Consider the following 26,058-nt stretch of genomic DNA (forward strand, 5'->3'; position numbering starts at 1 on the left):
ATTAAGCAAGCAATTGATACATGTTACACACGCCAGAAAGAGCGCGACAAAATGGCCTCTGCTTCGCCAACGAACTGTAGCAGAAATGAAAGTCAGCGCCGTGATTGTCTTTTTGCTTGTGTCACCTTTTGTCACGCTCTGATTGTTTTGTCATGTATTTTCTGACCATTTTCTTATCTTGTTATTAATCCAGCAAGTCTTTCCCTCCTAAATTATCTCATAAATAGGTTTTGTTGCTCGAAGGCTAACGAAGCAGTTAAATACGAATGATGCACAAGGGTCAGAGTCAGGTTGAACTCTATAGTGGAATGCGTAGTGTGTAGGCGTTATTGCGAGTACGCTAACTTTAGAACGCCCGAGGGTAAACAGCTGCGCAGGAATTCCACTGCTGTAGTCTCGCGCTTTACGTGACGCTTCTTTATACTAAGTACATTACGTTAAAGTGGAATTGGGCGAAAAATAAATGAAATTTAAATTTAAAAAAAATATCTATGCCCTGTCTGCTCCACCTAAGTATCGCAGGCCTAGAGTAAGTACAGGGGAAGCAAATACTTTTACCGTTTTGGAGGGCCTCATCATGCAGTTTTGTGTGAGCCATTTGAGTATACGAAATGTGACACCATTCCGCGTGCGTCGTTCGGTTTCTGAAGGCCATACAAATCAGAACAGTTATGTTTAATATTAGCTATAACTTGTGTTTTAAGTTTTCAAAAAAAATTAATTGTGTAGCAGACACCAAAAGCTAGCCTTATACAGTTCACGTTAAAAACATGCCGGATACTTCAAAATGTATTGTTTTCTGGAAATTGTGAAGGAAGCTTCGTTTTAATATATGATGTAAGACCCTGCAGAACACGCTCAAAATTTTTCATCTATGGTTGCCACTCCCTTGGTTGCCTTTTGCTGGACTTCATAGAGACTCCATTGACCACACCTTTACGTCGTAAGCAGGTCATGAGCTCGCGTTCACCAGTAAACCTGTGAATAATTTACTTGCTGACTTGTTCACTTGAACAACTATTCACTCTGAATCACGTCACTCTGAGCGCAAACGTCCTGCATGAGCACAGCCATGACATACGAATGCAAGTTTACCAAACTTGGCTTCCCTTTCTAAAGCCTACCTTGTCACTGCTTACCTTATATAGACAGGCGACTAGACTTCCCTTTCCTAAATGTGTAGCAGCAGTTTGCGCTGTTGTTCTTTCCATACGCAGGGCGCCATGTTAGGCCTGCTGACGTCATTGGGCATCTCCCTGTGGATAAGCATTGGAAGCCTGGTCAATTCACCCACCTACCCGTCGCCGCCGCTCTCAGTGGACGGCTGCCCCGCGCTGTATCGAAACGTCACCAACAGCTCCGAGCCATACATACACCCAATCATTACCGAAGAGTAAGTGCCACTCGAACTTACCTATTACTATGACGAGGAAAATGAGGCGTGGTCAAGTTACGTGGAAGAAGAGCTTCAACTTTTCTATGGATTTGAGAAATTAGTATTGTTACGTTAGAAGTTTGCTTACAGGGAATGTGTATTAACTGCTTGATGATACATTTAGCAGTCCGTTTGCGAAAGCTGCTATCCGCCTCGTGCGCTGCTGCTTTGAGTTGTACTGGTGGCGCCACCAACGGCGAACGGTGGCGAAAGGTGGATACGCGCGGCTCATAGAAGCCGTGGGCAAAGCGCCCGTTACTCGCCGTTTTTCTATTCATTTTTCATTCTGGTTTGATATTTGTACTGCCGACGCTGCTCCACTAGACAACCATGCCGTCTGTTACGTCGACTGTTCTATATTATTTGTTTTAAAATGACAGGCCCGTTTTTTTTATGCGCGCGCGCGATGCACTGCGTACGTTTCTTACGTGCATGTGTCCAAGCTGTTTGCGTGATCTGTTAACACAGATGAAATAAAAACTGTTGCAGTACAAAACAGCATTCTTGTTTTATTGAACACCCCAAACAATACAACAATGACTATTACGGCTGTATGCCTGCTTAAGAAACGCACAAAAGACACGCGATTTTATCTTCGCCCGACACTCATAGCACTCAACTAGGCCAAAAAACCGAAATCGAACTTGTTGAACGTTTTAACAGCCGTCACACAGCTGCATAATAATGCGTGAAAGTGCTTTAGCAAATGACCGACAAAAATTCACACAGCGTTTTTTTTTTGTTCGCAGACCGTGTTAACATATGAGAATGTTCTACTGCATTGCAATCACATATTTCGGAATATCTAATCACTTTCACCATTGAAGCCACAATCCTCTAACACATGCGCTTTAAATTGAGCATGGCATTACTCAGACTTATATAGGAAATGCGCACGCGTGACATCACTCAGATTTATATAGGAAATGCGCACGCGTGTAATGTATCTCGTATGCTAAATTCTCCTTTGGTACGTGCAGCTCAACATAAAATGCGATTCTAGAAGTAATGTTCGTGGAGTAGCGAGCATATAGAAGGGCAACTACTTACAGCTTCACTTACCTTTGCAAAAACGGTATTCCAATTGCAATTCAATATTAACCGACGCAACAACGATAACAGCACACTTGTTGCACACAGGCGTACCAGGTTGACGCGCGAGGCCAAGCGCGGTATTTTAACTGTAGCACAATCGTGCGCGTACAGTACGCTAGAATATTCCGGCACAATGTCGTCAAGCTTGCAGTCACTTCAGTGGTTCCCACGATGTAGCACCAGTTGACGTCCTCGCGTCATCAAACTGCTACGACGCCGAGAACTACACACACAGCTGACTTGGAAAAACGCGGTCTTGCAGGAGGTTGCAGCAACCAACAGACAAAAGTCCACAACTGAGGCGTCTGAAACATTGCCGTTGATGAGATGGCAGCTGAACGAAATCAGGGCTCATCGTCCGACGTGTGGCCACCGCCTTAACACAATACTAACGTTGCAACGTTCAAGGAAGACGCGACGAAAGCGACGAGCCCAGCCGGTCTTGTCGGTTGCGCTACTGATGATGATGATGATGTCTGTGGTCTTCCCCTTTATACCGGGGGGGCACCTTTAAGTGTCCTGACCGGAACGAGAAACAAATAAATTAAAAAGGAGAGAAAGAAAGAAAAATCACAACTGGTCCATGAACATCACAATTGTTCACTGTCTCCCTGACCACCACTGTAGAAGCCTTGCTTTTGTTATTGCTGTCGCTGCCAGGGGGTGCACGTTGGTATCGCGGCTGCCGCCTCTATCCGGTGCGCCACAGTGGCCACAGTCTTTCACAAAGCCGAGTGCCTCCGGTAGTGTGGCGCCATCTGTCTGACGAGGACACAAGCAACAGGCACCCATGTTGGGCACCTCCTGGCTATGAAAGTTGCCAATTTTTTAGGAGTAAACAGGGAACATCACGCCAGCCCCCCACAAGCTCGTCGACGTCTACCAAAACAAGACCACACAATGCGAGCCCTCCTGAAAGCTATGACAACAGCATTCACACAAATGAGCCAACCGAACCGTCGCAGGTGAAAGAGAGATAAAATGCCCCGACCAGCCCACACGAAGAAAGAAAAAACAACCCAAAAACACAAGCGCAAGTAAACCGCAAGCAGAGACGTATAAGGCAAAAAACAATAAGAAAGGAAAAAGAATTCAAAATCTGCCTACTAAACATACAAGGCGGCAGTAAACTCAAGTGGGCAGAACTACAGAACCAGATAGACAAAGAATACATCAACATATATGCACTTACAGAGACCCACCTTCGAGACGAGGAAAAACCACTCTTACACACAGGGCTTAGTTGGCTTGGCCAAAACAGGAGAAAAGGACATAAACGAGGAGGGGGAGTTGGGTTCATAACAAAAGACCAGACCACACAAGAGGGAAAGGATGCCTGCCAAGAACACATGTGGATTACTGCGAAACTCGATAAATGTCACCTCAACATATGTGTTGCCTATATGGCTACCGGCTCAGAACAACAAACTTGGAATGAAGAAATCTATAACTGCATAAAAAAAGACATAGAACAAACATATAAGAACAAGCCAATCCTCCTTATAGGTGACTTCAACTGCCACATAACTGAATTGGAAGGCTATGAGAAACATGCAGCCGACTTTCGCAAGCTGGTCAAGCAATGTAACCTACACATAGCCAACCTGGACCCTACATGCAGGGGAACATACACATGGTCACGCAGATTGAGCAAGTCTGCTATTGACTACGTCCTATACAACGACAAGGTCTCGCAGAACCTACATATAACATCCATACACATAGACGAAGACAAATCCAACAACTGTGGAAGTGACCACAACCGAATTACAGTAACCCTAAAACAAAAACAAGACCAAACGAACTCTGCAACTGTGCATACCAAACCACACTGGAGAGTGAGAGATGAAGACCGCCTCAAAACCTTCGCAGAAGAATTGGACCAATCGATGGAGGACTCTCTCACATATAAAGAATTCATTGAGAAATGTCTATCCATGGCAAATAAAACCATTGGGAAAACAACTGGAAAAAACAGAACACGGACGACACCATGGTTCGACAAAGAACTAAAAGAGGAGATACAAGAACGAAAGAAACTCTCCAGACAACACCGACACACACCAGCTGAAAACAATAGCCTAAAAGATGCCATCTGGGAAAAATACCTAGCTCAAAAGGGAAAAGTGAAGGTGATGGTTGCACAAAAGATGGACAAAGCATTCAAGCAACAAGAAGAACAAATAAGAAAGGAACGCCAACATTACAGCCAGAAGTTCTGGAGATATATTCAGACCATGGAACCACGAAATGCCCGGCCCAAGATGGTTTCTCTCCAAACAGGAGATGGCGGCAGTATTCACGAAAAAGGAGAAATAGAACAATACATGACACACCATTTTAGATCTGTACAAGCAAACTACGACATACCAATACACCAACTCACAAATATCACAACAGAAGGCCGGTCTAAAGAACAGAAAGAAGCGGAAACTCTGACCTGGGAGATCTCGAAAGGAGAATTAAAACGACGCATCGGTGCCATAAAAAACCAGAAAGCATCTGGCCTTGACGATATTCCAAGTGAATTCCTGAAAGCTCTACGTACAAATGCCCGAAAAACGCTGCTCAACTGCTTCAATGACATCCTAAAAACAGGTGACATTCCAGAAACATGGAAAGAAACTCGTATACAACTTATCCACAAAGGCAAAGGGAAAGCAGAAAATGACATCAATGCCTACCGTCCAATAGCAGTGCTTAGCAACGCCCTGAAACTCTTCAGTACAATTTTAAATCACAGGCTACAAACCTATTGCGAAAAAAACAATATACTCTGTGAATCACAAAATGGCTTCCGACCCTGGAGACGCACAAGTGACCATATATTCACTCTCACTCAAGCGATAGAGATGAAGCACAAAGAAAAAGCACAACTCTATCTCGCCTTCCTAGACCTGGAAAAAGCCTACGACTCGGTCTCTCATGCCAAACTATGGCAAAAGCTTGAGGATGTACCCCTAGATAAAGAATTTATTGAACTACTGAAGGCACTCTATGCAGATTGCACAGCAGTATATGATCTCCATGGACATAAATCCCAAAAAGTGAACCTAAAAGTGGGCCTGAAACAGGGGTGCCCATTATCACCAACCCTATTTAATCTATTCATAAATAACCTTTTAAGAACACTTAACGACAAGGGACCTGGGCTGAGACTCTCGACGATAACAACAGACAACCGAGAAGTATACACGAAAATATCATGTTTGGCATTTGCTGATGACATCGTACTTCTAGCTGAATCGGCAACAGACCTCCAAGACCTTTTGGATATCTGCTCCCAAGGTGCGACCGAAGACCACCTCAAATTCAACACCGAAAGACTCAATGGATGAGCCTAAACACAGACTCTGACGAAGCTACTTTCACACTGCAAGGAAAACATATAAAAAAGACGGCAACCTATAGATACCTCGGAATCGAAATAACCGACAAAAAAGACTACCTGGAAAAACAAGCAGAGTTAGTTACAAAGAAATCAAACCGCCTAAAAGGCAGAGTGTATCTCTCCCGCCACTCGTACAACCCATACTCGGTGGGTCGTATTCTGTGGAAAACGCTCGCTGTCCCAGCGGCAACGTATGCGCTTGATGCACTTACGTACCCAACTGGAACAATGAAGTGTCTAAACAGACACCAAAATGAACTGGGACGGTGGTTGTTGGGCGGAAACTTCTGTACATCGAATGCTGCCATAACAGGTGAAATGGGGTGGTCACCTTTCGAAATTAGGGAGGCAAGATCTAAATTCCAATACATGGGCAGACTGAAATTCCTGCCAGAAACTAACTTCAGCAGCCGAATATACCTGCATCTACGATACAAAGGTATTAAAACCCTCTGGATGCAACGACTTGCAGCATTAGAGTCAAAATTCGGCCCGAACCCAAAACTCCAACAAACCAAAAAAGAAAGTGAATGGCGTCAGGAAGTGAACGAATGGATCACCCAGATCAGCACGGACATCTGGCGTAAAGCGGTCACCAAGAAACACAGCCTATCGTGTTATGCAACACATAAATTAGCGCCGGGCTGTGAACCATATTACAGAGGAGACAAAGCAAGCGCACTACTATTCTAGGCTCGCACGGGGTCTCTGGCGACTCAACAACGACGTCATGAACTCTTTGACTCCGAACCGTCGTGCCGCCTATGTGGAGCAGCCGAAGAAACTGTCACCCACGTTCTACAGGACTGCCCGCGCCTGCACGATAAACCCCGCACCTCACCAAGTCTGCCGGAACTCCTGGGCCTGTCGGGCCAAATAGAAGAAAACCATTTCGATAGGGTCAATTACACCAAGGATCTCCTGCTACGCTGGGATCGTCTTAACAGAGAGGTCGCGACCACATCGGCCAGGGAAACGCCCCACACACCCTTTTCTGCGGCCCCGCGCACCGACACTCCGCCGCCTTGTGGCAATGGGTCAAAGCAGACTGACGAGAAGCTGGCAGGGCCAGTCATGCTTCAAGACCCAAGTCGAAAACAGTGGTTGAGACAAAGTACTAGCATCACGGAACTCCCAAACACGGCCGCTGGATAGGTGACCCCCTACAACGGTAAACATCCGCCATGTTTAAACGGCCACGGAGGTGCAGAACACGGCATGGCTTGGCTCGACTCTTGACTCGACTTCCACCAAGCCAATCGTGTATGTGAGTGTGTGTGTGTGTGTGTGTGTGTGTGTGTGCGTGTGTGCATTAAGCGACACCGTGACCCGTGACACTCTGCTTATGCACGAACAAAAGAAGAACGAAAACACTTGACATTTGTTTACATTTTTTTCTTCCTGTGGCACTTAAACTGCCTGCCCTGTGTTAAAAGGGAATAGGAACACCTTACTTACTTACTTACTTACTTACTTACTTACTTACTTACTTACTAGGCGTTCGCAGTGAAGCACCAGGTGTTCAATGCTCTCCTCGTCCTTCCCGCATGTCCTGCACTGCACAGTGCCGTCAGCCAACGACGGGTCGAAGTGACGCCGATACACTCGAGTGCGGAGCGCTCCAGCACGGGCCTCAAACAGAAGCGCACTGCCGACACTATTGTCGTATAATCGTTCGGCGGAGATGGTGGTCCTGTGGGCTCTGTATAGGGCCAGGCTAGATTTCTTCTCCATAGCCGCCTGCCACATCGACGTCTCAGCTTCCTGCACTCTATTCCGTACTCCTATTGCCCATTTTCTCTCACTCTCCTCCTGGACGGGGTCAGTAAAAAGAGAGTAAGAGAGAGTAAAAAGAGAGTAAAAGAGAGCACAGATTGTGGAGACGCCTGCGCCATGGTGTGTTCATGCCCTTGATAGCTGTGTATCTAAATACACGACGGGCCCACCGCTGGTCGTTCATGAGGCGAAGACGGCCTTCGTAGGCCGCCTTGCTCCTTGCGTCTCGTGCCTCGTAACTTGACCATCCGAGGTCACCTTGTACAGCTTCGTCAGCTACACGTCCATGACACGCCAGTGCCAGTCGCCCAACCTCCCGCTGACCTCTTTCCAACCACTGGCGTGTTGCTGCGGACAGGCAGATGACGGCGTTGGCGAATGTCAGCACTGGCCCATGTACTGCCTTCCACAGTTCACGCACCAGTACAAACCGGTTGCACCCCCACAGACTCCGCCGTCGCAACACGTTGGCGGCCCTCACCGAAGCCTGTCGAACGTGCTCCTCTTGCTTGTCATAGAGATCTGCGGAGGTGCAAAGGTTGACACCGAGATACCGGTACTTATCTGATACCGGAATGCTTCCTCCGTCGGGAAGCTGCACATCAATGGTCTCCACGCCTGAAAACTGCAACTGGTAGCAGTACTTGCACTGATACGCGGGAGTGCACGCTCAAGAGCGATCCTCGTTATCTGCCAATGGTCCTCTTCACTTGGTTGGTGAGGCTCATCTGGGTCGCCGTTTACTGCTGAGGTCGATTCGTCATGTGTGGGATTGAAGAGCTCTTGCATGTGGGTCGTGAGGTGCGCTGCGAGGTCCGTGACCGGTAGGTTGCTGGAGTGGTGTCGAATTTCAGGTGCCGGAGTTTGGCGATCCAACGAAGACACGTATTTCCAAAATTTGTTTGCACCGTTACGCCCTGCCTCTGTGATAGCTCGCAATTGTTTGTTATTATGCTGAGCTATTTTGCTTTGTACGAGGACCCGCATTTCTCTTTTGAGGCGGAGGTATTCCTCCCAGGTACTCATGCACTCCTCTCCGGGTGATGTCCTAACAGCCGCTCTGTGTAGGCGATTCGCCGTTCGCCTTGCAATAAGGGCCCTTTGTACCTCTTCGTCCCACCAGCCTTTGCGCCGTAGGCCGCCGCGGAAATTTACGCGAATTTCGTGCTTCTTCATGATGCGTCTCAGTTCGAGCACAAATTGATCATATGTTGGTGGTTCCGTCGGTTGAAAGTTCTGCTCGAATGCTTCCGCGACTGCCGCATACTCCGACTGCGGGAGGTGCCTCTCAGCAGGGTTGCGATGTTCCTTCGCAATGGTTCGCCAGGAGGATCGAGAAAAGCTCAACTTGATTCGGTTGTGGTCGCTTCCTATGCTGAATTCACCATTTTCATCGATGTTCATGCGGGTGAGACGTCGTGCAAAAGCAGGTGTCGCAAGCACGTAATCAATACGTGCTACTGCACAGTGCAGAGCGCGCGCTCTCACGGCCACCGAAAGAAATAAAAGAAAGTGGAGAGAGGGGTGACCTTGGAGCATGGCATATCCGTGGAAGCAAGAGGAAGTGTTGCGTCGTCGGTGTGGCGTATTGTTGAGAGATGGCGCTAGTTTGTTTTTGCGCAACGAGATCGCAAACTTCATTCAAAATGCATGGGATCCTATGGGGGGTTGAAAGAGGGTGGTGCAACCGCCTGAGCCGAGCGGTGGCGCCACCATACCGATGCACGAGGCGGATAGGAAAAACGGTTATGTGCCAACGCGTGGAAGTTCATGCGCTGGCACATAACCAGAGGCTTTAGACGCACCTCTAACCTATCTGATTGACTGAGCCGAAGAAATTAAAGTGTTAACTGGTTGCCCTGTTTGCTCATCTTTATCGAAAATCCAGGGACATCGGTGACGGCGTCTACTCGCTGTCCTACCTGTGGCAAACGCTGGTGGCGTTCCTCGTAAGCTTCGTGGTCGGCATTCCTGCCAGCTTCTATGCGAGTAAGAAAAACGTGCCTGCATATTAACACTGGAAAGAACTTTAAATGCAAGCCCACTTTTAGCACCGACTGTTCACACGCGGCCAGAGTTCGCGAATGTTCAGAAATTTCTCAAAACGCAGTTATGTTACTCAGATTATATCCTGCACTACCAGTGGAACAACCCGGAAAACAGTAACGAGGATCACTTCGGCGACCACTTATCTTGACAGTGGAGCGAAGGCTACGGAGGTGGGGCTTCCACACCTTCGTGTTGCTTCGCAAGTAGTACGCCAGCTTCCGGCTGATTCCGGTTTTGCTCGCTCGCATCGTTAACGCGTTTAGAAAATTATACACACTAAAAATGCGAATGGGAGAGACATTTCGGTTGTTCAGTGCACATTTTAGTGTCCTATTACGAGTATATTTTTCTTGGAGAACTTTAACAGCGCATTTGCGGCCACACACCGAACCACTACGCCATGGACGCCATGTTAACCTTGGAAAACTGGCGTGCTGAAAAGGCGGTGTTGCCTAAGAAATGGAAAGTAAAGGAAGGCATTCTTGTAAAGTTAACAATACCTGTATTTTACCTATGACTTCCGGCAACTGTCTGTGTCTCATAATAAGTAAAGCAGCATTTATTTCAGCAAGGCCAATGATAAAATTATCAGTAAACTTAAGTACTATTTCTTGGCGCCGTAGTAGGCATGCGCTTTGGTTCTGTAGCTTCCACAGTGCTGTCAAGAAAAGTTGTCGCCGAGTTATAAATCGAGTCCACTAACATCGCGTGGTTGGTTGATTGCTTGGTTGGTTTATGGGGTTTGACGTCCCACACTTACTCGGGCTGTGAGAGACGCCGTAGTGGAGGGCTCCGGATACTTTAGACCAGCACTGATATTGTACAGTACGTAAGCCTCTAGCAGTTCGTCACGTTAGAAATGCGACCGCCGAAGCCGGGGTCGAACCCGTGTCTTTCGGGTCAGTATCCAAGCACCATAATCACTGGGCACTGCGGTGGCCTCTAATATCCAGTGAAAAATAGTTCTTATAGTTCTTACCCACATCTTGCCACACTACAGTGCCTAACTCGAGTTTGAGGTTATTTAATCACGCGGCACAATGCAAAAGCTTTGCTTTTGTTAGTATTGCAACAACTTGTTGACCGATGCGGAATAAGCTATGCGCGTATTCCGTTACCGCAAGCTGCCTCGGTCACTGCAAAAATTTTCTCGTACAGATGTCGTGTTTTGTTTGCAACGTGCTTTACGCCATTCATTTTCAAGAAAAAACAGCTGTCGGCGCCTTTCACGCTTATATTTAGGCATCGTGCTGCACGTGTGTCTTTAAAAACCGAAACCGGTGCAGTACAACACAAGGAACTTGAAAACAGATGAAAGTTAACGGCGCTGGTAAATATCACACCCAGTCGACCGATCAGAAGAAGTCGCTATGATTTCTAGCTACAAGAGAAACAAATTTGATGTAAGCGACCCTTTCATAATAGACTAGGAAGAGAAATGCTTGTATCGTTTTATTTTACCATTGCTTTCCGGATGTTTTATTTTTTTTTCTCGCAAATAATTTCGCCACTCGAGTTTCGATGCAATGTGGCTGTTCATCGCAATGATAATTCGGCGTGATCAAGTGCTGAACAGCGTAACAACTGTAGCGTCTAATTCTAACGTCGTTATACTGATGTTCCTTCTTTCCTGTAGCTGCAAACGATCCCAAGAAAATGAACCCCAAGCTGATTTGCCCCATCGTGGACGTGCTGTTTCCGTACCTTCCGGAACGATTCAGAAGACCTTTCAGGTTCAAGCTCGGACAGGATTACGTGAGTGGGATACTTGTTCTCGCATAGATATCAGCTTTAATAAACAGCAGGATTTTTTTTCCTGCAGGGGTAGGGCATACAGTGGCACTCCCTCTCCGCAAATTTGAGAAACAAAAGAGAAAAAAGCTGTCCGACATAAGCATCACACTTGAGCCCGACTGCTTAGAGTGCTTGTTTAGCACCAAATGAGAAGCCTAATATGGTGTCCAAAATCAGCATGGAGGCTATGATAAGCGCACGGTGTAAAAACAAATACTTTCTTACACCGCACACTTAAAAAGTATTCTTACACCGTAGAAAAGTGATGAAGATTCCCAGATTATATTTTACCCCATCAGGTTTATTTAACGTTCATGAAAAGGTACGCGGAAGCTCTCGTACTGCACCCTTACCGGCAGAGCTTCCGGGGTTCCAACCCGCGCCCTTCTTTTCTGAAGTGGAACGCCATATCCGCTGAGAGCATTCACAATGATTTTGTCTCCGTAGCAATCAGTGGCGTTGAACACGGAGCGAGTGGGGCAGATCTGATATGCATGTTATTTCTATAGTCCCTGTTTCGCGGAAGTGATAAACAGAACGAACACTCGACAGCAGAACAACGTCACTAAAGCCTCGCCCGCCTGCGATTTCTTTCTGTATGTCCGTAAACGTACCCTTTTTTGTGTTCACAGGTGGCGCCTCAGCTTCAGCAGCAGAGCCAACGCAGAAGTCAGTCACAAGCCAGCGTCAAGACGATTGTACCACCGATTGATCGGGACCCCAAGATACTGGGCCAGAACGTGTCCTACATCCAGGCGCTCACGGAGAAGCTCTTCCCGGGCGCTGCCTTACATCCCGTGGAGCCTCGGCGCTATGACTCGACATTCACTGCGAGTCAGTACTCCTTGCACTTATAGTGCACTATTCACGCTTACACACACAAAAGAGAGCGTCTCTCCACCGGGAAATGTAAAACAAGTGTGGGTCGATGCCGACGCAGCCCCTGACCAGGTGCACCTCCTTACCGCTCTATTAAGCTGGACGAAAAAATTCTCTCACGTAATTATATCTCACTAAAGATCACTGAAGAAATACCAGGGAACGTCCGAACACTAATGACAAAGAATAATTCGCACGACGCAAGTACCTACTTCTAATAATTACGGACTCCTGCAGCGCCTATGCACACTACACTCTAAACGTGGTAACCGGCAAATGTGATTTTGTGCGCCTATAAAGTAAGGGTTACATTAGCTTTGAGTGCATAAATTCTAAACTTGGCAACCCTTACTATGGGCGCACAAAATCACATGTACACGTGCTTCGAGCAGTAACAAGCCAGCTAACCAGTAATAAAGAAAGACTGCGTTTTGACGATAGCAGGGGACGTTAAGACAGCGAGAGGTTTGGGGTGCTACTCCAACTGCCATTTATAGTGATAGATGAAAGATTTTAATGTTTACACTAAGTCGAGCAAAGTTTGGCACAGGGAAGCACGGACCCGCCGCCGCTCTCGCTCCCCGTCGACCGATACGTCTATAGCTTCGAGATGCGCGGCTTCCTCCTCGGGAGCACACACTTTCGTAGGACGCTCCATGACTCTCTGGACACGATCGGGGGCCTCGCGAAGAATTTTTTTTCGGCAAGACTTTTTCTCTTTATCTTTCTTTCTTTATTTCTTTTTCTCTCTCTACTCCTTTTTCTCTCTTTCGTTGATGTTCCATCTGTCTGTCTTTCTTTTTCTTTCTGCATTTCTTTCTATTTCTCTCTTTCTCATTCTTTCTGTGCTACGCTTTACTCTCTCCCCTCCTCCTTTCCCTCCTCCTCACCATCACATCTCCGCTCCTCACGCTCACTTCCCTTTCCCATCACTTTGCTACACCATACTATACAAGGCTATGCTATACTCTACTAGCGTGCCTGTATAGCCGAGTGATTAGGACGCTCGCCTTCGAAGCGAGTGTACGCGGGTTCGAATCCCACCTCGTGAATAATGTCTTTCGGTAGAATTTTTCTTTATATTTCTTTCCGTCTCTCTGTTTCGTTCTTTCTTTCGCTCTCTCTCTCTCTGTACTCGTACTCTCACCCATCAGTGTTGTTACAGGCCACGCCGTAGCAGTGATGAGTAGTGGGATTTGCCCAAATTCTGTGATACGTACCCGTTCATGATGATGATAGTTTTGCGGCAGGGTCGACATTTTACGGCTGGTGTACATACACACAATGAGACACGTACATACATACACTGAAACACACTACAACACGAGTTACTTTCAGAGCCTCATTTTGTTCTGTATCCCACAATAATGTCAGTTGTGCCTTACAGTAACATACATGGCTGATGAACTAAGTACAACCACCCTTTCAGTGGCGTATCATCGAGTCCTCCTCCATGCAGATTCCATCCGTGCACTATACACAGCTACGCCAATGTTGACCTATTACGTCTCATCCCAATTTGCGTAGTGTCTCTACTGTGAAGTCTTCTTCAGTGTTACATGGTCGGCGTGTTCACAATGACGAATTAAACGCCATAGCGTCGTTTATTGTGTGTAGCGACTGCAGTCCACCACCAAGCCCATTCATTCTGCTTTCGCATTCTGCATGCTACATTCGTTATGCCATATAGTTGACATCCGAGTTTAACGACGCGTAACGCTCTTCGTTTTTCCGCGTATTGCTCTACCTCAGCGTAATCCCGTAAACATGCACATGTGCCACACGCTTGGTTAATGAATATTTTTTTAACGATTAAATAAAATGTGGCACAGGAACTGAAGTGGGAAGGCATGTTCCAGCTCTATAAAGGATATATATGGTTGAGAGTACGCAGGTGTCTCTGACGCAGAAAAAACAACGTGCACCTGCGCAATTGCGCTTTTGATTTAATGTAGATGCTGGCAGTCCCGACTGCGACACATCGCTGCCGAAACTGGTCAAACGAGGGATGTCTGGAGCCAAAGTTATACATTACATTCAATTTTATATATTTGTCCATTCTATCGCTCTTTCTCTCTTTCAGCATTAGACGAGGCATACTTGCTTTCGTTTCCCATTCACACTTTTTGTACTATGAGTTAGCCATGTCTATACTCCGTTTCATACATCAGGTGCAACGCTGTGGAAGCTATGCAAGAAGTTCGGCCAGCAAAATGTGTAAATCCGCTTGTCTTTTGCTTGGCCTCCGCGATGAGTTCCTGCAGCGCACTGCCAGTGCTAATCGCGAAGGCCACGATACAAAAAAAGAAAGAGACGCTAAGCGATCCAGAACAAACTATCGACAGCACTGTAAATAACGGGGTACGTTTATTTCTTGGGCACAAATCACCTTCTTTTATTATACAGCCTAAGGAGGGAAAAAAATCACTTTACGGGTGGTAAATTCAGTGAACTGTTTCTTTTCGCGAACGCATCTACTGCAAGAAGTCTCGCTAGCTTCCATAGCGTTGCACCTGATGTATGAAACGGAGTATAGGTACAGCTCAACTATTTATTGCTAGTTCCCCAACTGTCCAATGACAATTCCTTCTTAGTTCATGTTTAGTTTGCAACTTCAGGCGATGAGTTTGATAATGCCCGCTGACACATGAATATTCATCCCCCTTTTGGTATGCATACGCATTAGAAAAAGTGGCAGTACAGCATCGCCTATTACAGCCCCTTGTCTTTGTTATCGGAGCTAATCTTTCTGGCTGTTTTTTAACACGAAAGTGTTTTATGCCGGGGTCCACCACGGCTCCGCTGACGCATTTCCGTCACGGATATGACGTTGTAAAATATAAAGACTAACATATGGCAAAGAAAAAACTACAAGAAAAAGTTCCGTCACCGGGAGTCGAACTTACGACCTCTCGATCGCTCGCGCGAAACGACTCCGCCACAGACGGCATTTTCTCTGCTATGCGAACGGCGAGCTATTTATGTACACCATTCGCCGGTGGCGGTACTCAGAGATCGGCGGTACAGCGTGTTTTCGTTATCACTAGCGAGATGGCGCGAAGGGCTCGAAGAGCGCGCTTTAAAAGTCGTCCCCCACGCGGATTAGCGCGCGCCTCGACAGGGCGTGGTCGCTCGTGCGGGCGCTTATCTCGTGATCTCGATGGTTTCTACGTCTTGCGCTCTGCCTGTAAGTTTCCGTTGAGAGCACGAAGGTCACCTCGCTCACTGCAGCGGGTGCTTTTGCGAAAGGAGCGCGCTGCTCACACAGAAATAAGTTACATATTGCTAGCGAACACGCACAAAGGACGACATAGAAAGAGAGAGGACAACTTAGCGGTTGTCCTGTCTCTTTCTATGTCGTCCTTTGTGCGTGTTCGCTAGCAATATGGAAGCATACAATCAATACCAACTAGCCCAGCTTAATGCATTAACGAGAAAATAAGTTACAACTGTGACAGTTCGCGCTCATCCTGTGTATGTTCGTTCCGCGCGTCCTTTCTGCTTGAGCAGCGCATTGTAAGTTTCGAGCGGCTTGCCGTTCTTCGCGTAACATTACAATTTGATGCTGTAGCATTCATTCGTTCGCGCTTGGGGTGAAAGAATGCACAACACACGCTCAACTACGTCTGTGAAAACACGTTTCACTTTCGTGTTATACCGATTCCTATGACAGAGGGATCAGCCATGTTTTTTAACATTACAACTTACTGTCTTCTATACAAATGCTGCCAAGGAGACATGTTATTGTCCCGATGAAAACAAGTCACATTGTCGAAACTATGGCTTTTTGCATCCCTTTTTTGGCCACCGTCAATCATTTCAAGGCTTCGTTGTCTGTTAACAACTTTCTTGTTGGATATAAATGAAGCACGAAGAAGAACAAGAAAGAAAAAACTCGAAGACAAGGCTCACACGCAGGACAGGCGCTTGCTTTTTTTAACACGAAAGTGTTTTATGCCGGGGTCCACCACGGCTCCACTGACGTATTTCCGTCACGGATATGACGTTGTAAAATATAAAGACTAACAGTGCGCAAAGAAAAAAACCAGAAGAAAAAGTTGCGTCACCGGAAATCGAATTTACGACCGCTTGCTCCGCAGCGCGCAGCGCGAAACGATTCGGCCACGGACGGCACGTTCTTCGCAATGCTAACGGCGAGCTATTTATATACACCATTTGCGGGTGGTTGTACTCAGAGATTCTTGTTACAGTGTGTTTTCGTTATCACTAGCGAGATGGCGCGACGGGCTCGAAGAGCGTAGAAGAGCGCTCTTGAAAGGTCGTCGCCGCTGCGACGAGCGCCCGCGTCTACAGGGCGTGGTCGCTTGTGCGTGCGCTTATCTCGTGATCGCGGTGGTTTGTGCGTCTCGCGTTGAGAGCACGAAGGTCGCTTGGCCCACTGCAGCGGCCGCTTTTTCGAAAGGAGCGCGGTGCTCACGCAGAAATAAGTTACAAATGTGACAGTTAGTTTTTACACTTGTGTTTCATTCTTGTTACCTACGAACAAAGTGAGCGAAAAAAATACATTTTCCTATACTTTAGGGAATTATCGCATAGAGGGCACCAGGGATGTAAAAGTTTGGCATATTGCATGTATACATACAGGCGCAGTGGACTGACGCACATGAGTTTGAACGGCAAAGTATATTGGCCGCTCCGTTACAGATGATATTTCTCCCTTCTTGAAAACATTAGTACAACAATGCGTGGGCGCGCCATCTGTGCGTGGGGCCGCGGTAGTGTTGCTAATAACAATAATAGTTGTCGCGGTTTAACGTCCCGAAACCACGATATGATTATGAGGGTCGCCGTAGTGGAGGGCTGCGGAAATTAGAGCTGTGCACGGGCCGTATTTCCGAGCCCGAGCCCGGCCCGGGCCCGCTGACTTTGTCGAAGGCCCGCCCGAGCCCGACGGCAAAAGGCTGCGAGCCCGCCCGGCCCGGCCCGACGTACGAAAACACAATCCCGGGCCCGGCCCGGCCCGGCCCGGCTTGTTGAAGGTTCACTGCGAAAACAAAACATCGTTCTCCGGTAATTTGGCATTTTATTGAGCATAACAACTATGATCAAACGACACACGACGAACAGTCTCTATTACACAGATTACAAATTGGCGTGCAAAAACAGCAAGCAGTCCAACGATTGCGGCTTCAACGAAGTGCGGCGCTTTTGCATTATGTAGCCCGCCGAACTGAAGTTACGTTCGTTGCTTGCACTCGTCGCCGGAATTGCTAGTATCTTTTTTGCCAGCCTGGCAAGCTTGAGGTATCTCTGCTGCTTGTTTTTCCAGAATAAAACTTCAGATGGACAGGAGGGCGATTCCATAGAGAGATAATCGGAGAGCTCATCTTTTGTAACTGCTACATTCTCAACACTGTCGCTTCACTCGCTGAACAACTGCAAGCATTGCTTTTAAATGCGAAGCATTTCTTAGCGAACTTCTGCGACTTTGAGCGTATCTATCTATCTATCTATCTATGTATCTATCTATCTATCTATCTATCTATCTATCTATCTATCTATCTATCTATCTATCTATCTATCTATCTATCTATCTATCTATCTATCTATCTATCTATCTATCTATCTAGCCGCCTACGACTTTGTGCTCTCCTGGTCGCTTGGTTCATCGAATGTGCACCAAAATTGGTATGGCGTAACATGACTGTATGACGAACATAAATGACAAGTCATAACATGAAAATCATGATGTGCATGTCATGTACAGCATGATTTACATGCTACGCTCATGGTGCGCTGGCGGCCGTTTCGCTAGTTTGATATACACCAAAATTGGTATCTTGCGACGTGACTGCGTGACGAACATAAATAACACGAGTTAACATGAAAATCATGACACGCATGTCATGCACAGCATGACTTACGTGCCATGCTCATGGTGCGCTGGCGGCAGTTTCGCTAGCTTGATATACACCAAAATTGGTATCTTGTGACGTGACTGTGTAATGAACATAAATAACACAAGTTAACATGAAAATCATGACACGCATGTCATGTACAGCATGACTTACGTGCCACGCTCATGGAGCGCTGGCGGCAGTTTCGCTAGCTTGATCTACCCCGAAATTGGTATTGCGCGACGTGACTGTGTGACGAACATAAAAACTCGAGTTAACATGAAAACCATGACACGCATGTCATGTAGAGCATGACTTCCGTGCCACGCTCATGAAGCGCTGGCGGCCGTTTCCCTAGCTTGATCTACCACGAAATTGGTATTGCGCGACATGACTGTGTGACAAACATAAAAACACGAGTTAACATGACAGTTAACATGAAAATCATGACACGCATGTCATGTACAGCATGATTTACATTCCACGCTCATGGTGCGCTCGCGGCCGTTTCGCTAGCTTGATATACACCAAAATTAGTATCGCGTGACGTGACTGTGTGACGAACACAAATAACAGGTGTAACACGAAAATCATGACACGCATGTCATGTACGGCATGACTTACGTGCCACGCTCATGGTGCGCCGGTGGCCGTTTCGCTAGCTTGATATACACCAAAATTGGTATCTCGCGACGTGAATGTGTGACGAACGCAAATAACAGGTGGTAACATGAAAATCATGACACGCATGTCATGTAGAGCATGACTTCCGTGCCACGCTCATGGAGCGCTGGCGGCCGTTTCCCTAGCTTGATCTACCACGAAATTGGTATTGCGCGACATGACTGTGTGACGAACATAAAAACACGAGTTAACATGACAGTTAACATGAAAATCATGACACGCATGTCATGTACAGCATGACTTACTGCCACGCTCATGGGGCGCTGGCGGCGGTTTCGCTAGATTTATATACACCAAAAATGGTATCTTGCGACGTGATTGTGTGACGAACGTAAAAACACGAGTTAACATGACAATCATGACTCGCATGTCATGCACAGCATGACTTACGTTCCACGCTCATGGGGCGCTGGCGGCGGCTTCGCTAGCTTGATCTACCCCGAAATTGGTATTGCGCGACGTGACTGTGTAACGAACATAAATAACACGGGTTAACATGAAAATCATGACACGCATGTCATGTACAGCATGACTTACGTGCCACGCTCATGGGGCGCTGGCGGCGGTTTCGCTAGATTTATATACACCAAAATTGGTATCTTGTGACGTGACTGTGTAACGAACATAAATAACACGAGTTAACATGAAAATCATGACACGCATGTCATGTACAGCATGACTTACGTGCCACGCTCATGGAGCGCTGGCGGCCATTTCGCTAGCTTGCTCTACCCCGAAATTGGTATTGCGCGACGTGACTGTGTGGCGAACATAAAAACACAAGTTAAAATGAAAATCATGCATAGCTCGGCACACTCACTCATGAGTGCACTCACTCACACTCACTCACACTCATTTGAACGTTGTGAGTGTGAGTATGAGTGAGTACTCATGAGTGTGAGTGGACGTGAGTGTGAGTATGAGTGAGTACTCATGAGTGTGAGTAGACGTGAGTGTGAACGTGAGTGAGCACTCATGAGTGTGAGTGGTCGTGAGTGTGAACGTGAGTGAGCACTCATGAGTGTGAGTGGACGTGAGTGTGAACGTGAGTGAGCACTCATGAGTGTGAGTATTCGTGAGTATGAACGTGAGTGAGCACTCATGAGTGTGAGTAGTCGTGAGTGTGAACGTGAGTGAGCACTCATGAGTGTGAGTAGTCGTGAGTGTGAACGTGAGTGAGCACTCATGAGTGTAAGTGGACGTGAGTGTGAACGTGAGTGAGCACTCATGAGTGTGAGTAGTCGTGAGTATGAACGTGAGTGAGTGCTCATGAGTGTGAATGGACGTGAGTGTGAACGTCAGTGAGCACTCATGAGGGTGATTAGGCGTGAGTGTGAACGTGAGTGAGTACTCATGAGTGGGAGTAGATGTGAGTATGAACGTGAGTGAGGGCTCATGAGTGTGAGTGGACGTGAGTGTGAACGTGAGTGAGCACTCATGAAGGTGAGCAGGCGTGAGTGTGAACGTGAGTGAGTACTCATGAGTGTGAGTAGATGTGAGTATGAACGTGAGGGAGTGCTGATGAGTGTGAGTGGACGTGAGTGTGAACGTGAGTGAGTACTCATGAGTGTGAGTAGATGTGAGTATGAACGTGAGTGAGTGCTCATGAGTGTGAGTGGGCGTGAGTGAGTACTCATGAGTGTGAGTAGGAATGAGTATGAACGTGAGTGAGTGCTCATGAGTGTGAGTGGACGTGAGTGTGAGTAGGAATGAGTATGAACGTGAGTGAGTGCTCATGAGTGCGAGTGGACGTGAGTGTGAACGTCAGTGAGCACTCATGAGGGTGAGTAGGCGTGAGTATGAACGTGTGTGAGTGCTCATGAGTGTGAGTAGTCGTGAGTTTGAACGTGAGTGAGCACTCATGAGGGTACTATTAGTGTGAGTAACTGAGTACACTCTAAGAAAAAGAAGAGTCAAAAGAGGGTCACGGCCGCGTGACTCTCTTCGGGTGTCCATTTGATCCCTTTTGGAAGGTAGATGAGAGAAAGAGAGCATTTGGGCTGGAGTCACGGGACTCTCCAAAAGCGCGTTTCGATTGGCTTCCGCGATGAAGGCGCAGTCGTATGCGCCATACGTATCGCGCGTTTGCCGTTCGGCGCCGTTCTGGCGCTGTGGCTCGCCTCCCTCGCCGACGGAGCCAGCCGGGCTGGCGCCGCGCCTCGGCCTTCTCTCTCAGTTTGCTCGGTCTCTTGGAATGCGTTGTGCGTTGCACCGGTTGCACGGGTTGCGTCAGTTGCCTGTCGTGCAGTTTTGTGTTCGATCAAAAATGCGCATCTTCGGTGGCGTTGACGCCAGGCTCCGTGCTCGAAGTCACGCTAGGAGGGCGGAATATTCATGGAGCAGCGGACACGAACAACGTGCGCCCGTTAACGGTGAGTGTACTGCTTTCGTAGGTACTAATTATACAGCTTTAGCTGGGCGTCTGCAGCAGCTCTGCGGAAGTTATCTGCCAGCCATTTCCAACAGCAGCCTGCGTCCGCGGGTCTGTTGCGGATGCCGTTATGCGCGTTGCTGTACAAGCTCCCATAAAATGAGCGATGCAAACAATCATCAAGGGTCATCTTTTGCTGATCGCACATTGTGTCTGCACTGCTGAAGGTGCAAGATGTCGTTTGGAGATGCGCTTTAGTTTACTTCATAATAACATTTCTATCAACCATGAGTGTGCAGCATGCTTCCGCGCGTGGGAACGTAAAAAAAAGCCCGTCTACAGAACGCTTAGACGCACTATATATTATGGTTTTTCTAGGCTTAAAGACGCTAGTTTGAGGTACAGACATAGAAGGATGCTTCCAACACGTACGCGTTGGTCACTTAAGTGGGACACGCCTCGCCGGTAAGGTGAAAAAGCGATAGACTTTCGACGGCGCGCGTTGTTGCGGTCGCCGCCGTGCACTTTTTCCCTTGGTTTCTGTTTGCTGTTTTCATGGTTCGCCAACATCTGCGATGATGCTGTAACAGAATCAAGTGAGTTTACGTGATTGTGGGAGTTATGTGCGCCAATTATAGCATATGACATGTTTGATCTCGACGTAGACGGCGTCCGCGCGCGCTGCGTGTCGTTCGGGTGCTCGTACTCGAATGTGTTTGCTGAGTATTTAAAGATGGGTTACGTTTGTAAAACATGCGGTCTGTAACCGCTCACGGCGTGCCCCTGACTGCCGGAGGATGTGCTTGGGTGTCGGAATACGCTGGCGCAAAGAAGTGCTTATTCTGAAACCAAATTTTGAAGCGATTTCTCAGAAAAGATTTGCTTTCATTCGTGCATAGCCAGTGCCGACGCGACGGCGACGTCTTCGACACGCTAGCCGATCGAAACGCGCTGCAAGAGTGACAACTGACTCTTGCAGAAAAGTTAAATATCATTTTCTGATTCTACCTTCCAAAAGGGGTCAAATGAATTACCGAAGAGAGTCGGTTGCCGTGATCCCCTTTTGACCTTTTTTTTTTCTTGGAGTGTAGCACTGTTTCGACTATTAATTTTCCTGAGACCGGTGACGTGTGCAACACCACCACGAGCAACCTTTTTGCTAATACTAGAGAAATTAAGAGTCCGCCGCGGTGGTGTAGCGGTTACGGTGCTCGGCTGCTGACCCGAAGGTCGCGTGTTCGACCCCGGCCGCGGCGGTCGCATTTCGATGGAGGCGTGGTGGTAGATGCCCGTGTACTGTGCGATGTCAGTGCACGTTAAAGAACACCAGCTGGTCAAAATTTCCGGAGCCCTCCACTGCGGCACGCCTCATAATCATATCGTGGTTTTGGCGCGTTAAACCCAGATATTATTATCAGAGAAAATAAGTGAGCGCTCAGCAACAGTAAATGATTTCGCCAACTAACATAGTGGTGTTCCAGTTTCTACAGTCTAGTAATTATACTTGATCACTGGAGTTGGTAATACTGACGCGTTGTCGTTTCTTTATTATTTTTTTATAGTTTTGGAGAATTTACTTAATGCTTGCCTTCATGATTTACCTTCAAATTGTTGTTTCGTAAATCAGTGTGGTTAAGGTATTGTTCATCATTCCACGTCCATATTTTCTTTTTGTTCTAAAACATCGTCTGATTTGTCAGGAAAAATCCTAATTTTTTTTTTATCCTGACTATATCCATCTTGGCCTGTCTCTTACCGGTTTACTTTATTTCTCTTCAGATTGAGCGCAATTTTCGGCATCACTAATCATTACATTTTACTTTGGCTATAGCGAAAATATTTCACGTTGATACTCCGCAAAGTACGAAAACTAAAAGCCGAAAATGACATCACAGGACAACCTGTATCTGTGCCAGTTCGTAGTCCGTAGATGTCGAGCTAATCCGTAAGTTTACTTCTTTCATAATACTTTCTCACGCATCCCAGACTTCTCACATGTACTTAAAAGCGAAAATTGTAGAAAAAAAAAGACGCGATCATTCCGTGCGTTACGGCCTCTGTCTTGACGTCGCGACAATATGATAAAGAAGTTTTGGCTACCTCAGCACGATGGCTTTGAAGGAAACCGAGGGATCGTGAATATCCTAGAAACCAGGAAAAAGATTCACAGTGCCCCTGATGCATTCTCCTAAAACGGCTTGAATACCAAAGCCATCGGGTGCGACTATTTTACATTCAATTTATATCGCACAAGCGCCGCTTTGCTTTTTCTTTTTCACACGAAGGCCGCAAAGGCAAAGGTAGCGCACAGTTCCGCGCTTTAGCGGTCACTAGGTTTTTTGAGCCAGCCTTTCGTGCTTCGCGTGAGACATAAAAGGCTTCCTTCATAATTATAAGTTTGTGATGACCTTTGATCCTTGCGCATAATGAGGTAGGTAGGTAATGAACTTTAAAATATTTAGAGTCCAACGAGGAATCACTGACCCGGGCTAGTCCTCCAGGAGCCGTCGTCCGGGGAACATCGTGCGACGTCCTCGGCGATAGCCCTGGCTCGCTGGACAGCCCAGATTTAGTCCACTAGATGTGGGCTGAGAAGGGCGGCTCGCCACCAATCAGCCAGTCGTCATGGGGTACACACTCCCTCGTCCAGGTAGTGGCGGCGAATACCGCACTCGCACTTCCAAAGTGTGTGTGCCATGTCGGCTGTCTCGTGCCCGCACCACGGACAGCCGGGTGACGGGTGGAGCGACGGACACAGCCTGTTCAGATGCCGGGGATATTCGAATGTGTCAATTTGCAGACGTCTCAGGTCAGACGCCTGAGACCTCTCTAGCTGCTTGTGGGGTGGCGTTTTCCTGTAGTGGCTGAAGATCTCGTGGTACGTGACCATGATGTCCTTGCAGTCTTGTAAGGCTTCGGGGTCTGTTATCATCGTCGCAGAAGAATGTCCTCCAACCTTGGGTGCCTCGCCATCGACGATGTCTCGCACAGCGGTGGCCCTTTCGTCCGCGTCGCGGCGGGTTAGCGGTCTCGCGACGCGGTGGGCGCGCTTGTTGTGGTTCGACGGGAGGTCGGGTCTTTGTTCGTTGCCAAGCTCTCCCACATGCGTGGGGAACCACTTGAGAGATTTGGTGGTGATAGCGCAGGACTTGAAGTCCACGACTCTGGCGTTCAGCATGTGCGCCGCCTCGACGGAGACCCATCCCTTGGTAAAGTTTCGCACCACCGTCTTGGCGTCACTCACGACAAGTGTGTCCTCGTTGCCACTATGGAGTATTGCTAGGGCTATGGCCATTTCTTCTGCCGCCTCGGACGATGGCAGCCTCGCCGGTCCCGTGGCGGTGGTCGACAGGAGCGCATAATGAGATGATGTATTTCCCGTGATCTCGTGTGTGTGGTGTGTGTGTGTGTGTGTGTGTGTGTGTGTGTGTGTGTGTGTGTGTGTGTGTGTGTGTGTGTGTGTGTGTGTGGTGTGTGTGTGTGTGTGTGTGTGTGTGTGTGGGTGTGTGTGTGTGTGTGTGTGTGTGTTTAATGATAGGGCTTGTACATGGACGAAGGAAAAGGACTAGGAGGGGAGCGTCACATGGCATTACAGGTCACTTTTCCCGCTTGATGAGGCATATAAGACTTTCGGCCTTAATACGAATAACTTTATATGAAATACACCGATTCAATGTACTAGATACACATTTTTATGGCGTAATGCAGACGTTCATACTGCGTCGTCAACTCGCCATGTCTCAAAAGCGGCATAATCCAAGGATTAACGCGGCCCGCTGGTGTGGCGCACAGAAATCACAATGTGGGACACAGGCCGATCAGCGCTGTGGTTGTGTGCTTCTTCCTCGACGTCGTGATTGTGGCGCTGGATTTTCACTGTGTTCGCCGACAAAACAAACCTAAGCATTCAATGCTATATTGGTCGAGCAGCGTGCAAGCACAATGCACTTCAGGGGCGAGAAAGGGGGGGGGGGAGAAAATTGTCCCTGACATAGCGGCGGGAGCATGCTTATGCATGGCTTGACATTTTGTACAAGCTATTCCTACCCGCCCCCCGCTCTTACCTTCGTGATTGTGTCCTGGCCCTTGTGGGAATAAATTTTCGGTGGCTGCGGCTCGTTAGCTGACGTGAGTTCTAAACCCCTGGCATAAGTAGGTGAAAGTGGAGTAAGCAAATAAGCGCCCCGTACATTTGCTGTTTGGTCAGTCGACGAAAATGGAAAGTTATACGCTAAAAGGTCGTTATTCACTCTTCGTTAATTCGGAAAATCGGATAATTCGGACGTGTTCGCTGGTCGCGGCAAGCTTATGCATTGTTTAATGGTATCAAACTCTTGTTAATTCGGTCATATTTGCCCGCAACCCGGTTAATTCGGACGAACCTCGGAGCGCACCAAGCAATCCGAGGTTCGACTCGGAGTTCGACTCACAGGAGGAAAAAACGGCATTCGCGAACAACTCAAACGGCTGCGGTCCTTCATAAAGGCGTGGTCGCCGTCCACGATTCTAGCCATAATCACGTTGTTGGCGACAAAGACTTCGACGGCTGCGGCCCACTTGCTTTGTCTTCGATTTTTGCTCGGCGCACGCGAACTGCGTGGGTGATATATCTATGATCGCGTCCATAGCGCCAGCGGCGACTGCGGGTCAAAGCTGCGACAAGCAGTAGTTTCGTTTTCGGCGCGTCGCTTCATAACTGTGTAGTAGCCATTCATTATTGTGCATT

General features: G+C 47.6%; 1 protein-coding gene across 1 annotated transcript in view; it reads left to right on the forward strand.

Annotated features, from left to right (window-relative positions):
• LOC119386121 (sodium-coupled monocarboxylate transporter 1) overlaps positions 1-26,058 on the forward strand; it is a 76,138-nt gene that overhangs the window by 18,429 nt on the left and 31,651 nt on the right. The window contains exons 12-15 of the mRNA XM_037653466.2: positions 1,218-1,393; positions 9,586-9,686; positions 11,383-11,501; positions 12,173-12,374. Coding sequence (XP_037509394.2) covers positions 1,218-1,393; positions 9,586-9,686; positions 11,383-11,501; positions 12,173-12,374 — 598 coding nt within the window. The remainder of the gene's footprint in view (positions 1-1,217; positions 1,394-9,585; positions 9,687-11,382; positions 11,502-12,172; positions 12,375-26,058) is intronic.

Source organism: Rhipicephalus sanguineus, chromosome 3 (genome assembly GCF_013339695.2).
Source record: "Rhipicephalus sanguineus isolate Rsan-2018 chromosome 3, BIME_Rsan_1.4, whole genome shotgun sequence".
Lineage (NCBI taxonomy): Eukaryota > Metazoa > Arthropoda > Arachnida > Ixodida > Ixodidae > Rhipicephalus > Rhipicephalus sanguineus.